The sequence below is a fragment of the Chiloscyllium punctatum genome, chromosome 1 (genome assembly GCF_047496795.1).
Source record: "Chiloscyllium punctatum isolate Juve2018m chromosome 1, sChiPun1.3, whole genome shotgun sequence".
In the NCBI taxonomy this organism is placed as follows: Eukaryota; Metazoa; Chordata; class Chondrichthyes; order Orectolobiformes; family Hemiscylliidae; genus Chiloscyllium; species Chiloscyllium punctatum.
The window spans coordinates 168510874-168528472 of NC_092739.1; the positions used below are offsets into that span (position 1 = coordinate 168510874).

The window sequence follows — 17599 nt, forward strand, 5'->3', positions numbered from 1 at the left end:
GGGGGGGGAGGGGGGAGAAGGGGGGGAGGGGGGGGAGGGGAGGGGGGGGAGGGGGAGGGGGGGGAGGGGGGGGGGGAGGGAGGGGGGGAGGGGGGAGAGGGGAGGGGAGGGGGGGAGAGGGGGAGGGGGGGAGAGGGGGGGGAGAGGGGAGGGGGAGGGGAGGGGGGGAGGGGAGGGGGGGGGGAGGGGGAGAGGGGGGGAGGGAGGGAGAGGGGGGAGGGGGGAGAGGGGGGGGAGGGGAGGGGAGGGGGAGAGGGGGGGGGGAGGGGGGGAGGGGGGAGGGGGGGGAGGAGGGGGGAGGGGGGGAGGGGGGGGAGGGGGGGGAGGGGGGGAGGGGGAGGGAGGGGGGGGAGGGGGGGAGGGGGAGAGGGGGGGGGAGGGAGGGAGGGGGGGGAGGGGAGGGGGGGGAGGAGGGGAGGGGGGAGGGGGGGGAGAGGAGGGGGGGGGGAGGGGGGGGAGGGGAGGGGGGGGGAGGGGGGGAGGGAGGGGGGGAGGGGAGGGGGGGGGGGAGGGGGGGGGGGGAGGGAGGGGGGAGGGAGGAGGGGGGGGGAGGGGAGGGGGAGGGGGGGGGGAGGGGAGGGGGGAGGGGAGGGGAGGGGGAGGGAGGGGGGAGGGAGGGGGAGGGGGAGGGGAGGGGAGGAGGGGGAGGGAGGGGGGGGAGGGAGGGGGGAGGGGGAGGGGGGGGGAGGGAGGGGGAGGGGGGGGGGAGGGGAGGGGGGAGGGGGAGGGGGGGGAGGGGAGGGGGGGGAGGGGGAGGGGGGAGGGGGGGAGGGGTGGGGGAGGGGGGGAGGGGAGGGGGGGAGGGGAGGGGGGGGGGAGGGGGGAGAGGGGGGGGAGGGGAGGGGGGGGGGGGAGGGGAGGGGGGGGAGGGGGAGGGGGGGGAGGGGAGGGGGAGGGGGGGAGAGGGGGGGAGGGGAGGGGGAGGGGGGGGGGGAGAGGGGGGGGGAGGGGGAGGGGGGAGGGGGGGGAGGGAGGGGGGGAGGGGAGGGGGAGGGAGGGGGGGGAGAGGGGGAGGGGGAGGGGGGGGAGGGGGAGGGGGGGGGGAGGGGGAGGGGGGGGAGGGGGAGGGGGGGGAGGGGGGGGAGAGGGGGAGAGGGAGGGGGGAGGGGAGGGGGGGGAGGGGAGGGGGGAGGAGGGGGGGGAGGGGAGGGGGGGGGAGAGGGGAGGGGGAGGGGGGGGGGAGGGGAGGGGAGGGGGGGGAGGGGAGGGGGGGAGGGGAGGGGGGGAGGGGGAGGGGAGGGGAGGGGGGGGAGGGGAGGGGGAGGGGGGGAGGGGGGGGGGAGAGGGAGGGGGGGAGGGGGGGGGAGGGGAGGGGGAGGGAGGGGGGGGGGGAGGGGAGGGGGGGGGAGGGGGGAGGGGAGGGGGGGGGAGGGGGGAGGGGGGAGAGGGGGGGGGGGAGGGGGGGGGGGGAGGAGGGGGGGGGGGGAGGGGGGGAGGGGGGAGGAGGGGGGAGGGGGGGGGGGAGGGGGAGGGGAGGGGGGAGGGGGAGGGGGGGGGAGGGGGGGGGGAGAGGGGGGGGGGGGAGGAGGGGGGGGAGGGGGGGAGGGGGGGGGGAGGGGAGGGGAGGGGGGGGAGAGGGGAGGGGGAGGGGGAGGGGGGGAGGGAGGGGGGGGAGGGAGGGGGGGGGGAGGGGGGGAGGGGGGGAGGGGGGAGAGGGAGGGGGGGGGAGGGGGGGGGAGGGGAGGGGGGGGGGGGGTGAGGGGGGGGAGGGGGGAGGGGGAGGGGGGAGGGGGGGGGGAGGGGGGGGGGAGGGGGGGGGAGGGGGGGGGGGGGGGAGGGGGAGGGGGGGGAGGGGGGGGAGGGGGGGGGGGGGGGGGGGGGGAGGGGGGGGGGGGGGAGAGGGGGGGGGGGGGGAGGGGGGGGGGGGGGGGGGAGGGGGGGGGGGGGGGGGGGGGGGGGAGGGGGGAGGGGGGGGGAGGGGGGGGGTGGGGGGGGGGGGTGGGGGTGTGGGGGGTGGGGGTGGGGGGGTGGGGGGGGTGGGGAGGGGGGGAGGGGGGAGTGGGGGGGGGGGGGGGGGGGGGGGGGGGGAGGGGTGGGGGTGGGGGGGGGGGAGGGGGGGAGGGGGGGGGGGGGGTGGGGGTGGGGGGGGGGGGTGGGGGGGGGTGGGGGGGGGGGGGGGGGGGTGGGGGGGGGGGGGGGGGGGGGGGGGGAGGGGGGGGGGGGGGGGGGGGGGGGGGGGGAGGGGGGGGGGGGGTGGGGGGGGGGGGGGTGGGGGGGGGGTGGGGGGGGGGTGGGGGGGGTGGGGGTGGGGGGGGGGAGGGGTGGGGGGTGGGGGGGGGGGGAGGGGAGGGGGGAGGGGGGAAGGGGGGGGGGGGAGGGAGGAGGGAGGGGGGGGAGGGAGGGGGGAGGGGGGAAGGGGGGGGGAGGGGAGGGGGGGAGGGAGGGGGGAGGGGGGAAGGGGGGGGAGGGGGGAAGGGGGGGGGGAGGGGGGAGGGGGGGGAAGGGGGGGGGGAGGGGGGAAGGGGGGGGGGGGGAGGGGGGAGGGGGGGGAGGGGGAGGAGGGAGGAGGGGGGGGGGGGAAGGGGGGGGAGGAGGGGGAGGGGGGGGAGGGGGGGGGGGGAGGGGAGGGGGGAGGGGGGGGAGGGAGGAGGGGGGGGGGAAGGGGGGGGGGAAGGGGGGGGAGGAGGGGGAGGAGGGGGGGGAGGGGGAAGGGGGGAGGGGGGGGGGAGGGGGAAAGGGGGGGAGGGGGAGGGGGAAGGGGGGGAGGGAGAGGGGGGAGGGGGGGGGAGAGGGGGGGAGAGGGGGAAGGGGGGAGGGAGGGGGGGAAGGGGGGGGGAGGAGGGGGGAGAGGGGGAGGGGGGGGGGGAGGGGGGAGAGGGGGGGAGAGGGGGGGAGAGGGGGGAAGGGGGGGGAGGGGGGAGGGGGGAGAGGGGGGAAGGGGGGAGGGAGGGGGGAAGGGGGGGGGGGGGAGGGGGGAAGGGGGGGGGGGGAGGGGGGGGAGGGGGGAGGGGAGGGGGGAGAGGGGAGGGGAGAGAGATGGGGAGTGTGGGGGGAGGGAGATGGTGAGGGAGGGAGGGGAGAGAGATGGGGAGGGAGGGAGGGGGGAGAGAGGAGGTGAGTGGGAAGCGAGGGGGTGAGGGAGAGTGATAAGGGCGTGGAATGCCTTACCAGCCACATTCGGGAGATTTAAACAATCCTTAGATAAGCACATGGGTGATTTTGGGATAGTGTAGGGGGACGAGCTGAGAATAGTTCACAGGTCACTTCGAGGGCCGAAGGGTATGTTCTGTGCTGAATTGTTCTCTGTTCTCGGAGAGTGAGAGTGGGTGCCAATATATAGACACCAATGATATAGGTAATATATGGAATGAGGTCCTACAAGCAGAATGTATGGAGGTAGGAGCCAAGTTAAAAAGTAGAACCTCAGAGGTATTAACGTTAGGATTGTTACCAGTGCCACGTGCTTGTCAGAGTAGAAATGAAAGAATAGATGGGGTGAATGCATGGCTTGAGAGATGGTGCAGTGGGGAGGGGTTCAGATTTTTGGGACCAGTTCTCGAGTAGGTGGGACTATTACAAATTGGACTGTCTACTTTCGGACAGAACTGGAACCAATGTCCCAGGGGGTGCTTTGCTAATGCTGTTGGGTGGGTTTTAAACTAATGTGGTGGTTGATTGGAACCAAATAAACAGGTTATTGGACAGTATGGAGGTAGCAACTAAAGTAGGTAAAAACTAAAGCCTGTTGGAACTAGTCAGCGTGAAGTCAGCGTGACTAAGAGGAAGAGTAGGCAGGGAGCACATGATGAATACAAAAGGACTGGTGATCTGAGGGGCATTTTCTTAATGCGAGAAGTGCAATAGGTAAGGCAGGTGAATTTAGGGTTTTGATTAGTACCTGGGCGTATGATGTTATTGCTATTACTGAGACTTGGTTGATGGAAGGGCTAGATTGTCAACTAAATATCCCAGGGGATATCAATGCTTCAGCCAGGATAGAGAGGGGTGGTAAAAGTGGTGGAGGAGTTACATTACTGGTCAGAGAATATATCACAGCTGTGCTGAAGGAGGGCACTCTGGAGGACTCGAGCAGTGAGGCAATATGGGCAGAGCTCAGAAATAGAAGGGTGCGGTAACAATGTTGGGGCTGTACCACAGGCCTCCCAACAGTGAGTGAGAGATAGAGGTACAAATATGTAAACAGATTATGGAAAGATGTAGATTGAGGATAGTCAACATGGTTTTGTAAAGGATAAACTAAACTTATTGAATTCTTCGAGAAGGTGACAAAACGGGTGAATGAAGGTAAAGTGGTTGATGTGGTGGTGTATATTGATTAGATTAGATTAGATTAGATTACTTACAGTGTGGAAACAGGCCCTTCGGCCCAACAAGTCCACACCGCCCCGCCGAAGCGCAACCCACCCATACCCCTACATCTACCCCTTACCTAACACTACGGGCAATTTAGCATGGCCAATTCACCTGATCTGCACATCTTTGGACTGTGGGAGGAAACCGGAGCACCCGGAGGAAACCCACGCAGACACGGGGGAGAACGTGTAAACTCCACACAGTCAGTCGCCTGAGGGGGGAGTTGAACCCTGGTCTCTGGCACTGTGAGGCAGCAGTGCTAACCACTGTGCCCAATATTGATTTCAGTAATGCATTTAGACCATAAGACATAGGAGTGAAAGTAAGGCCATTTGGCCCAACAAGTCCACTCTGCTATCTGCTATTTAATCATGGCTGATGGGCATTTCAACTCCACTTAGCCGCACTGTCCCCATATCCTTTAATTCGTACAAGAAGGATTCCTTACAAGAAAGATCAAGAATTTATCAATCTCTGCCTTGAAGACATTTAACATCCCAGCCTCCACTGTGCTCCATGACAATGAATTCCACAAGCCCACCACATTCTCTCTCTCTCTCTCTCTCTCTCTCTCTCTCTCTCTCTCTCTCTCTCTCTCTTCTCTCTCTCTCTCTGTGAAGAAATGTCTCCTCATTTCCGTTCTAAATTGACCCCCTCTACCCCTCTAGCCCTCTAGTCCTCTAGTTCTAATCACGGACTCACCTGCAAATGAACCTTTAGAGAATCCTGGACTAGCTCTCCCAGATCCCTTTGTACCTTTGGGTGTTTACTGTAGGATTCCCAATAGCAGCAAAGATGTGGAGAAACAGATTGGGAAACAAATTTTGGAAAGGTGCAGAAGCCACAGGGTAGTAGTCATGGGTGATTTCAACTTCCCAAATATTGATTGGAAGCTCTTTAGATCAAGTAGATTGGATGGGGCGGTGGTTTGTGCAGTGTGTCCAGGAAGCTTTTCTAACTCAGTATGTAGATTGGTCCAACCAAGGGGAGGCCATATTGGATTTGCTACTCGGTAATGAACCGGACAAGTGATGGGCTTGTTAGTAGGTGAACATTTTGGTGATGGTGACCACAATTCTGTGACTTTCACCTTGGTTATGGAGAGAGATAGGTGCGTGTAACAGGGCAGGTTTTACAAATGCGGGAAGGGTAAATACGATGCTGCAAAACAGGATCTGAGAAGCATAAATTGGGAGCATAGGCTGTCAGGGAAGGGGTGTCGTTGAAATGTGGAACTTTTTCAAGGAACAGATACGACATGTCCTTGATATGTATGTACCTGTCAGGCAGGAAAGAGATGGTCGTGTGAGGGAACCTTGGTTGACGAGGGAGGTTGAATGTCTTGTATGGAGGAAGAAGGAGGCTTACATAAGGTTGAGGAAACAAGGTTCAGACAGAGCTTTGGAGGGATACAGGATAGCCAGGAGGGAGCTGAAGAAAGGAATTAGGAGAGCTAAGAGAGGGCATGAAAAATCTTTGGCGGATAGGATCAAGGATAACCCCAAGGCCTTTTATGCGTATGTGAGAAACATGCGAATGACGAGAATGAGGGTAGGTCCAATCAAGGACAGTAGTGGGAGACTGTATTGAGTCGGAAGAGATAGGAGAGGTCTTGAATAAGGTCTTGAATAGGAGAGGTCAGTATTTACAAATGAGAGGGACCGTATTGTGGAAAAGGGAAGTATGAAATGGACTGGTAAGCTAGAGGAGATACTTGTTAGGAAGGAAGATGTGTTGGGCATTTTGAAAAACTTGAGGATAGACAAGTCCCCCGGGCCTGACGGGATATATCCTAGGATTATGTGGGGTCTATGTTCATAGATCTTTGAACTCAGGTGGATAGAGCTTGTAAGAAGGCCTATGGTGTATTAGTGTTCATTAGCAGAGGGATTGAATTCAAGAGTTGTGAGGTGATGTTGCAGCTGTATAGGGCCTTGGTAAGGCCACATTTGGAGTACTGTGTGCAGTTCTGGTTGCCTCACTTTAGGAAAGATGTGGAAGCTTTGGAGAGGGTGCAGAGAAGATTTACCAGGATGTTGCCTGGAATGGAGAATAGGTCGTACGAGGATAGGTTGAGAGTGCTAGGGGTGACTTGATATAGGTTTATAAGATGATCAGGGGAATGGATAGAGTAGACAGGGTACAACAGAGTGTTACAAGGGGACATAAATTTAAGGTGAAGGGTGGAAGGTGTAGGGGAGATGTCAGGGGTAAGTTCTTTACCCAGAGAGTGGTGGGGGCATGGAATGCACTGCCTGTGGGAGTGGCAGAGTCAGAATCATTGGCGACCTTTAAGCGGCAATTGGTTAGGTACATGGATAGGTGCTTAAGCTAGGACAAATGTTCGGCACAACATCGTGGGCCAAAGGGCCTGTTCTGTGCTGTATTGTTCTATGTTCTATGTTCTAAAGTCTGGCTCATTACATAGCACTAAGTCCAGAATAGTCTGCTCCCTTGTGGGTTCCATCACATGATGTTCCAAAAAGCCATCCTGTAAGCATTCCATAAATTCCCTTTCTTTGGATCCACTGGAAACATTATTCACCCAGTCCATTTGCATATTGAAGTCCCCCATAATCACCGTGACCTTGCCTTTTTGACATGCCCTATCTATTTCCCGGTACATGTTGCATTCCTGCTCCTGACCACTGTTAGGAGGTCTGTACACAACTCCCATTATGGTGTTTTTTGCCTTTGTTGTTCCTCAACTCCACCCACACAGACTCAACATCATCTGTCCCCATGTCATTCAGTGCATAGATTGACTTTCATTCTTAACTGACAAGGCAACCCCACCCCCTCTGCCCACCTCCCTGTCTTTTTGATAAGTCCTACTGACCAGCCTATTTATCTTTTTTGCGAGAACACTTGTTTCAGATCGGTTCAGGTGGAGACCGTCCCATCAGTACAGATCTCCTGGTTCCAAAACTGATGCCAATGCCCCTTTGAAATGGAATCCTTCTTTCCCACACCAATCCCTTAACTATGTGTTTACTTCCCTAACTTTCTTATCCCTATGCCAATTGGCATGTGGCTTGAGCAGTAATTAGAGATTATGACTCTTGAGGACCTGTTCCTTAATTTCCTTCCTAGTGCTTGATACTCCCCAAACAGGTCCTCCACACGAGCCTTGCCTATGTTGTTAGTGCCAACATGGATCCCAACTGGATCTTCCCCTTCCCGCTCCAATATCCTTTCAAGCTGGTCAGAGATGTCCTGCACCCTCGCACTGGGCAGGCAACACACCATGTGGGACTCCCAAACCAGCTCTCATAGGATACTATCAGTCCCCCTAATTATAGAATCCCCTATAATAACTACTTGTCTTTTTGCTTCCCCCCCCCCCTTGAATGGCCTTCTGCACCATGGTGCCGTGGTCAGCTGGCTCATCCTGTCCACAGACCTTTTCCTCATCCATACTTTGGGAGGGGCAGGTCATGCCTCACAAATCTTATTAAGTTGTTTGAGGAGGTGTCAAGGACAAGTCATCGACGGTAGAGCAGTGGATGTGGTGTATATGGATTTCAGCAAGGCATTTGACAGGGTTCCCCATGATAGGCTCAATCATAAAGTCAGGAAGTATGGGATACAGGGAGATTTGGCTATCTGGATTCAGAATTGGCTGGCTGACAGAAGGCAGAGAGTGGTTGTAGATGGAAAGTATTCTGCCTGGAGGACAGTGTTGAGTGGGGTCCCACAGGGCTCTGTTCTTGGGCCTCTGCTCTTTGTAGTTTTTATAAATGACTTGGTTGAGGGGTGGGTTAGTAAATTTGCAGATGACACTAAAGTTGGAGGTGTCATTGATAGTATAGAGGGCTACTGCAGGCTGTAGCGCAACATAACATACAGTGAGGAATATACTTACACCTGCAAAGAAGGTGCACAAAAAGCAAGATCAACATTAGATTTGAAATTAGGGAGTTACATTCATCAGTCTAAAGACAGTTGGGTTTTTAAACTTGTTGGTACGTGTGTTTGTCTTCTGCCTGACAGAAGAGGTTAGAAGAGGGTATTACCAGAGTGGGAGGGGTCTTTGATGATGTTGCAGTCTCTCTGTGGCAACGAGAAGTGTAAATGGAGTCCATAGATGGGAGTTGAAAAATGTGGTGCTGGGAAAACGCAGCAGGCCAGGCAGCATCCGAAGAGCAGGAGAAGGGCTTATGCCCGAAACGTCGATTGTCCTGCTCCTCGGATGCTGCCTGGCCTGCTGTGTTTTTCCAGCACCACATTTTTCAACTCTGATCTCCAGCATCTGCAGTCCTCACTTTTTCCATAGATGGGAGGATAGATTCCATGTTGGATTGGGCTGTGCACACAATCTTCTGGAGTTTCTTATGGTCCTGGGCAGAGCAGTTGCCGTACCAGGCTGTTATGTTCCCGGATAGAATGCTTTCTGTGGTGTATCTGTAAACGTTAGTGAGGGTTGTTATGGGCACTCTGAATTTCCTAAGCCACCTGAAGAAGAAGAGGTGTTGTGCCTTCTTGACCATTTATGTGGGAGATCCAGGACAGATTATTGGTTATTGACACATCTGGGAAGCTAACACTCTTGACCCTTTTCACTTCAGCTCCGTTGATGTAGACAGGGGCATGACCTCCTTTCATCCTACAGTCAATGATCAGTGGTTTTGTTTGCCAACATTGAGAGCGAGGTTGTTATCATTGCACCATGTCACCAAACCCTCGATCTCCATCTCTATTCTGATTTATCATTGTTTGAACTCTGGCCTTCAATGGTCATGTTGTCGGTGACCTTGTAGATGATGTTGTATAAAATTTGGCCACACAATTGTAAGTGTATAGGGAGTACAGTAGGGGACTGGTGGTCTTCATGAAGCAGGTGGGGTTTTCAGATTGTAGCAAGGAGAATTAAATATGTTAGCAAATGCTCCTGCCAGCTGATGGCTGGAAAAGAAAATCCATCTGGCTCAATATTGTTATTCAGGGAAGGAAATCTGCCATCCTAATCTGGTGTGCCCCACATGTGACTCCAGACCCACAGCAAAATGGTTGACATTCAACTGCCCTCTGAAATGGCCGAGCAAGCCACTTACTTGTATCAATCACTCCGAAGTCTCAACAAATAACTCAAACTAGATAGGCACGAGGTATAACCTGTCTCACCAATAGGACAGACTCAGCTGTTTTGAGCCCTTGGTAGCTCCCTTCTTCTCTTTATGCAATCCTGTCTATCCCTAGATAACTAGTGTTCACAAAATTTGTTAGCCCTACCAGTTGTCTTCATTGTGGTGTTGACTCTGTGCTTCTCCCTATTTCTTTCTTGAATACATCACACTAATGTGACACATTTACCTAAATGTATGATTCCAGTCTACTCCAGCTATTGACTTATATCTATTTACATAGAAACATTGAAAATATGATCAGGAGTAGGCCATTTGGCATCCCTCAACTGATCACCCAACTCAATAGCATGTTCCTGATTTGTTGCCATATCTTTTGATCCCTTTAACCCCAAGTATGGCCTCCAGCAACTTCTTGAAATCATACAGCGTCTGGCTAAGAGAGTCACAGAGATGTACAGCATAGAAACAGAGCCTTCGGTCCAACTCCTCCATGCTGACCAGATATCCCAAATTAATCTAGTCCCATTTGCCAGCACTTGGCCAACATCCCTCTAAGGTAAAAACAATGACTGCAGATGCTGAAAACCAAATACTGGATTAGTGGTGCTGGAAGAGCACAGCAGTTCAGGCAGCATCCAACGAGCAGCGAAATCGACGTTTCGGGCAAAAGCCGATGCTGCCTGAACTGTTGTGCTCTTCCAGCACCACTAATCCAACATCCCTCTAAACCCATCCTACTCACATACCCATCCAGATGCCTTTTAAATATTGTCATGGTACCAGTCTCCACCACTTCCTCTGGCAGCTCATTCCATACACGCACCATCCTCTGCGTGAAAAAGTTGCCCCTTAGGTCCTTTTTAAATCTTTCCCCTCTCACCTTAAACCTACACCCCTTAAGTTCTGGACTCACCCATCCCAGGGAAAAGACCTTGTCTATTTATCCTATCCATGCCCCTGATGATTTTATTAACCTCCAGAAGGTCACACCTCAGCGTCCGATGCTCCAGGGAAAACAGCCCCAACCTATTCAGCCTCTCCGTATAGCTCAAATCCTCCAACCCTGGCAACATCCTTGTAAATCTTTTCTGAACCCGTTCAAGTTTCACAACATTTCTTCCAATTGAACCCGGATCCCTGGCTCTGTGAGGCAACAGTGCTAACCACTGTGCCACCATGCCGCCCACAAGAACAAGTCATGGAGTGTCAGACACACCAGATGGGACTTGAAGCCACAATCCCTGGCTTAGGGAAATCAAGTGCCTTATCCATTAGGCCACTGGAGCTGCATGGTGGTTCAGTGGTTAGCACTGCTGCCTCACAGCACCAGGGACCCTGTTTGATTCCAGCCTTGTGTGGAGTTTGCACATTCTTCCTGTGTCTGTGTGGAGTTTGCACATTCTCCCTGTGTCTGTGTGGGTTTTTGCTGGGTGCTCCGGTTTCCTCCCACAGTCCAAAGATGTGCAGGCCAGGTGATTTGCTCACGCTAAATTGCCCGTAGTGTTAGGTGCATTAGTCAGAGGGAAATGGCTCTGAGTAGGTTACTCTTCAGAGGGTTGGTGTGGACTGGTTGGGCCAAAGGACCTGTTTCCACACTGTAGGGAATCTAATTTAAAATCTAAAAATCTAATCCAACAGCAGAGAGACCAGAATATTCCAAAAGTGGCCTAACCAATGTCCTGTACAGCCACAACATGACCTCTCAACCCCTGTACTCAATACTCTGACCAATAAAGGAAAGGATACCAAACACCTTCTTCACTATCCTGTTTTCCTACAACTCCACTTTCAAGGAACTATGAACCTACACTCCAAGGTCTCTTTGTTCAGCAACACTCCCAGGACCTTACCATTAAGTGTATAAGTCCTGCTCTGATTTGCCTTTCCAAAATGCAGCATCTCAATTTATCTAAATTCAATTCCATCTGCCACTCCTCAGCCCATTGGCCCACCTGATCAAGATCTCGTTGTACTCTGAGGTAACCTTTTTTTCTGTCCACTACACGTCTAATTTTGGTATCATCTGCAAACTTACTAACCATACCTCCTACATTCACATCCAAATCATTTATATAAATGATGAAAGCAATGAACGCAGCACCGATCCTTGTGTCACACCACTGATCACAGGCCTCCAGTCTGAAAAGCAACCCTCCACCACCATCCTCTGTCTTCTACCTCCAAGCTGTATCCAAGTTCTCCCTGTATTCCGTCAGATCTCCCATGGGGAATCTTGTCAAACACCTTCCTGAAGTCCATGCAAATCACATCTACTGCTCTGCCCTCATCAATCCTCCTTGTATTTCTTCAAAAACTCAATCAATTTCATGAGACATGCTGACTAACCCTGATCAGTCCTTGCCTTTCCAAATACATGTAGATCCTTGTCCTACAGAATTCCCTCCAACAACTTGCCCACCACCAACGTCAGGCTCACTGCTCTTTAGTTTCCTGGCTTGTCCTTACCACCCTTCTTAAACAGTGGCACCACATTAGTCAACTTCTAGTCTTTCGGCACCTCACCTGTGACTATCGATGATACAAATATCTCAGCAAGAAGCCCAGCAATCACATCCCTAGCTTCCCACAGAGTTCAAGGGTACACCTGATCAGATCTTGGGGATTTATCCACCTTTACACATTTTAAGACATCCAGCACCACCTCCTCTGTAATCTGGACATTTTTCAAGATTTCGCTGTTTATTTCCCCACATTCTATATCTTCCATGTCCTTCTCTACAGTAAGCACTGATGCAAACTACTTGTTTAGTATCTCTCCTATCTCCTGTGGTTCCACGCATAGGTTGCCTAGCTGATCTTTGAGGGGCCGTGTTCTCTCCCTAGTTACTCTTTTGTCTTAATGTATTTGTAGAATCACTTTTAATTCTCCTTAACCCTATTTGCCAAAGCTATTTCATGTCCCTGTTTTGCCCTCCTGATTTCCCTGTTAAGTATACTCCTACTGCCTTTATACTCTTCTAAGGATTCACTTGATCTATCCTGTCTATACCTGACATATGCTTCCTTCTTTTTTCTTAATCAAAACCTCAATTTCTTTAGGCATCCAGCATTCACTGCACCTATCAGCCTTGCCTTTCCCCCTAACAGGATCATATCGTTCCTGGACTCTTGTTATCTAATAATTTATAAAAAATAATAATTCTTGTTTACTAGAGAAACCTGGTCCATACATTTTATTAACCTTGATCTGAAAGTCAGGTAAATTGGAATACAGTTCATAATCTAAAACAAAAGCCTTTATCTCTGGGACAATTCTGAGAATAGTAGAGCTTGGTTTACGGTGAGCTACCTCAGTGGGTCTTAACAGGTTGCCCTAATCTTTAATACGTCTCTCAGCACTTTGAAATGTTCCAGTCTTCAACACTCAGTCAACGCCAACTCCTTGTACTGATTTTGGGGACTCCAAACATTGTCTTTCACCAAGTTCATAGAATCCCTACAGTTGGGCCAACCAGATTCATTCTCCATCCTATATTTACCCCAACTAATGCACCTAACCTACACATTCCTGAATACTACAGGCAATTTCGCATGGCCAATTCACCTAACCTGCACACCTTTGGATTGTGGGAGGAAACCCACACAGTCATGGGGAAAATGTGCAGATTCCACACAGACAGTCACCCAAGGCTAGGATTGAATCTGGGTCCCTGGTGCTGTGAGGATGCAGTGCTGAATACTGAGCCACCATATTGAGGCACCATGTTGTCGATAGCTCTGCAGCTGATGTTGATGTTTGACTTGGTCTGCATCCCAGAGGACAAGCCAGAGATCACAGCCTCTATCTCTCTCTGCACACTGCCCTCAAGGGGCTGTGCTAGGGAAGAGATTTGTGCACATCCTTGTGGAAAGTGTTTTTGCAAAGAACGTCTGCAGAGGGATGGAGTAGTTTCTGTAGAGGCCCATTGTAATTCATCATGATTTTATTGTAACCCCTGGAATTTCAGTGCTGGGGATTTAACTATGGTAATGTCATGAGCTAGTGACTACACTCTCCCTTGTTGGGAATAGTTATTACAGACAGCAGTTTTGTTCTTTGGCACTTAATAGAACTGATCAGAGAGATGGTTACATGTTCAAGGACTTCGGAGAAGAAAGGGAGGTTGCTGAAGAGGTGGTAATTTGCATGGATGGAATCTGAAGCAGGCAGGACGTGAACTTTACATTCCTGGTGAGGCTATAGCTGCTTGAGCGTAAACATTGGTGCATTTAGCAGAGTGAGTGTGCTGAATGGAGCCTGTTGTGTGTGTAATGTGCGTGTGTGAGCCAAAAGGCCTCTGGCAGGAGCAATGAGGGGCTGAGACAGAGAAGCAGCATTCAGACAGCTGGCTTCCTGTGAGCCAGGAATGTTGAGCTGGCAAGTAATGAATGTGAATGTGAGTGGGAGTGGGAATGGGAATGGGAATGGGAGTGGGAGTGGGAGGCGGCCGAGGCCCAGAGCCGGGGTTGGTGCTGGACCGGAACGCGCTGCTCCACAGTTTGATTCGGCTCCGATTTGTTTAAACAGATCCTGAAGTTCAGCCGCAGCTTCAAACAGAAACTGGTCAAAGGGGAGTTAAACCCGCAGGGTCCGGGGGGAAGGGTCCGGGGGCAGGGTCCGGGGTCCGGGGGGAAGGGTCCGGGGTCCGGGGGGAAGGGTCCGGGGTCGGGGTCCGAGGGACAGTGTTTGGGGGCAGGGTCCGGGGTCCGGGGTCCGGGGGGAAGGGTCCGAGGGACAGTGTTTGGGGCAGGGTCCGGGGTCCGGGGGCAGTGTTTGGGGGCAGGGTCCGGGGGCAGTGTCCGGGGTCGGGGTCCGAGGGACAGTGTTTGGGGGCAGGAGCAGGGTCCGGGATCTGGGCGAGGAGCCGGAGGGGGGGGGTGGCAGTGTCCGGGAACAGGGGTCTCCTCTGGGGAAGCAGCTGGAATGGACGAGAGAATCCGGATCTTGGAGGATCTAAACCTGATTTACATTCGCCAGATCGCTCTGAGTCTCCAGGTAAGAAGAGGATCCCTGGATCCCTGCCTGGCCCGGTGTTTCCTGTAGTTGTTGATGATAAACTTGATGGTGAAATCCCAAATCCTCGGAATATGTGGGTAAAACCAGGACTGGGATCCAGTAAAGCCAGGGATCCACCATAAAGACCTGGGACAGACACTAGGGACAGGGAAAGGAGGTAGAGACAGGAATGGGAACATTGACTGGGAAAGGGGACTGGGACCAGGAACAAGAATAGCGATAGGGACCGGGAACAGGAACAGGGATAGAGATGGGAACTGGGAACAGGGACCGGGAAAGGGGACAGGGACCAGGAACAGGAATAGAGATAGGGACCGGGACCAGGGATATGAATGGGAAATGAAAACAGGGATAGGGATGGGGACTGGGAACATGGACCAGGAAAGGGGATAGGGACCAAGACCAGGGATAGGGATAGGAACCGGAACTAGGGATAGGAATATGGACTGGGAACAGGGTCAGGGATAGGGACTGGGACCAGAAATGAGGACAGGGAATGGCGACCGGCACTGGGAACAGGGATAGTGATAGGGATCAGGGATAAGGATAGGGACCGGACCAGGAATGTGGATGGGGAATGAGAACCAGGGACAGGGAACGGAGACAGGTTCAGGGAATGGGAACAGGGACCGGGAATGGTGATGGGGATAGGTACCAGGAACAGGAACAAGGGGGATAGGGACCAGGAACAGGGACTGGGAATGGGAAAAGGGACAGGGAATGGGGATAGGGACCGGCAACAGGAATGAAGACAGGGACCAGGAACAGGAAATAGGAATCAGTGATATAGGTAGAAAGAGGTTCCGTTGATGGAATATGAGTTGTTAAGAGCTTTCTAAAAAAGTAGAACCATAAAGGTATAAATCTCTGGATTATGACCGAGGACATGAGTTAACTGGCACAGGGTTAACAAGATAAAGGAGATAACAGCTGGCTTAATGATGGGGGAGAAATAGGTTTGAATTTGGTAGACATTGGCACCATTATTTGGGAAGGGGCTAGTTTGTGGGAGTGGGGGGAGCGGTCAGTTGCTTGGAAAATTGGAAAATCATAGATAAAAGATAAGATAGTAGCGTAGATTAGTAATGGGCTAGTTGTTACCAGAAAACGGGCGGCACGGTGGCACAGTGGTTAGCACTGCTGCCTCACAGCGCCAGAGACCCAGGTTCAATTCCCACCTCAGGCGACTGACTGTGTGGAGTTTGCACATTGTCCCCGTGTCTGCGTGGGTTTGCTCCGGTTTCCTCCCACAGTCCAAAGATGTGCAGGTTGGGTGAATTGGCCATGCTAAATTGCCTGTAGTGTTCGGTGCATTAGTCAGGGGTAAATGTAGGGGAATGGGTCTAGGTGGGTTGCTCTTCGGAGGATCAGTGTGGACTTGTTGGGCTGAAGGGCCTGTTTCCACACTGTAATTAAACTTAATCTAATCTAATAAAAAGGGACAGAATCTGTAAATGTTCAACTTCCCTTGATTGGAAGGAATATTGATTGGAACCTCCTTAGCGCAAATAGTTTGGATTGAGCAGCTTTTGTCAGGTGTGTCCAGGAATGATTGCTGACACAATATGTAGATAGGCTGATTGGGGCTAGGCCATATTGGATTTGGTGCTTGGCAACAAACCATGCCAGGTGTCAGATCTCTTGGTGGGAGAGCATTTCGGTTAAAGTGATCACAAATCTATGACCTTTACAATACTTATGGAGAGGGATAGGAGCAGACAGTATGGGAAAGTAATTAATTGGGGGATGGGGGATTACAATGCTATTAGGCAGGAACTGTTCAGCATAAATTGGGAACAGATGTTCTCAGGGAAATGCGTGACAGAAATGTGGAGGTTGTTTAGGGAGCACTTGCTGTGAGAGCTGGATATGTTTTGTTCCACTGAGGCAAGGATGGAATGGTAGGGTGAAGGAACCTTGGGTAACAAGAGATGTGAAACATCTGGTCAAGAGGAAGAAGGAAGTTTAAGCTTAAGGTTGAGGAAGCGAGGATCAGACAGGGCTTTACAGGGTTACAAAGAAGCCAGGAAGGAACTAAACATTGACTTAGGAGAGCTAGAAGGGGACATGAAAAAGCCTTGGTGAATAGGATTAAGGCGCAAGGCATACTACACTTATGTGAGGAACAAGAGGATGTCCAGAGTGAGGTTAGGGTGATCAGGGATAGTGGAGGGAACTTGTGCCTGGAGTCGGAGGAGGTAGAGGAGGTCGTTAATGAATACTTTGTCTCAGTATTCATTACTCAGAGGGACATTGATGTTTCTGAGGACAGTGTGAAATGGACTGATATGCTTAAACAGGTTGATGTAAAGAAGGAGGATGTGTAGTAAAGTTTGAAAATCATAAGGATAGATAAGTCCCCTGGACCAGACGAGACATACTGTGGGTTATTATGGGGAGCTGGGGAAGAGATTGCACCTTTTGGCAATGATCTTTATGTCCTCATGTCCACTGGAGTAGTACTAAATGATTGGACGGTGGCTATAACCCGGTATTGTGCAATTTTTAACTTGGTCTACCCCAGTCCAGCACTAGCACCTCCAAATCATGACTTTGTCAGGGGCAGTTCATGCCTCACAAACCTTATTGAATTCTTTAAGGATGTGACAAAACAGGTTGGTGAAGGTAGTGCAGTGGATGTGGTATACATGGACTTTAGCAAAGCATTTGATAAGGTTCCCATGGTAGGCTAATTCAGAAAGTAAGGAAGCATGGGATACAGGGAAACCTGATACAGAATTGGCTGGCACATAGAAGACAGAGGGTGGTAATAGATGGAAAGTATTCAGCCTGGAGCTTGGTGACTGTTGTTGTTCTGCAGGGACCTGTTCTGGGACCTCTGCTCTTTATGATTTTTATTAATGACTTGGATGTGGAAGTGGAAGGGTGGATTAGTAAGTTTACCAATGACATGAAGGTTGATGGTGTGGTAGATAGTGTGGAGGGCTGTTGTAGGTTGCAATGGGACATTGACAGGATGCAGAACTGGGCTGAGAAGTGGCAGATGGAGTTCAACCTGGAAAAGTATGAAGTGATTCATTTTGGAAGCTTGAATTTGAGTGCAGAATACAGGGTTAAAGGTAAGATTCTTGGCTGTGTGGAGGATCAGAGGGATCTTAGGGTTCATGTCCATAGATCCCTCAAAGTTGCCAACCAAGTTGATAGGGTTGTTAAGAAGGTG

At 53.3% G+C, this 17599-nt stretch overlaps 1 protein-coding gene across 4 annotated transcripts in view; it reads left to right on the top strand.

Moving 5' to 3' along the window:
- The first annotated feature begins 14293 nt into the window (after nucleotides 1–14293).
- Nucleotides 14294–17599, top strand: part of LOC140481781 (rho-related BTB domain-containing protein 1-like) — a 742286-nt gene continuing 738980 nt past the window's right edge. For all 4 annotated transcript variants that reach the window (XM_072578316.1, XM_072578319.1, XM_072578321.1 and 1 more), the window contains exon 1: nucleotides 14294–14397. In XM_072578316.1, the coding sequence (XP_072434417.1) occupies nucleotides 14326–14397 (72 nt within the window). In that variant the 5' untranslated portion in view covers nucleotides 14294–14325. The remainder of the gene's footprint in view (nucleotides 14398–17599) is intronic.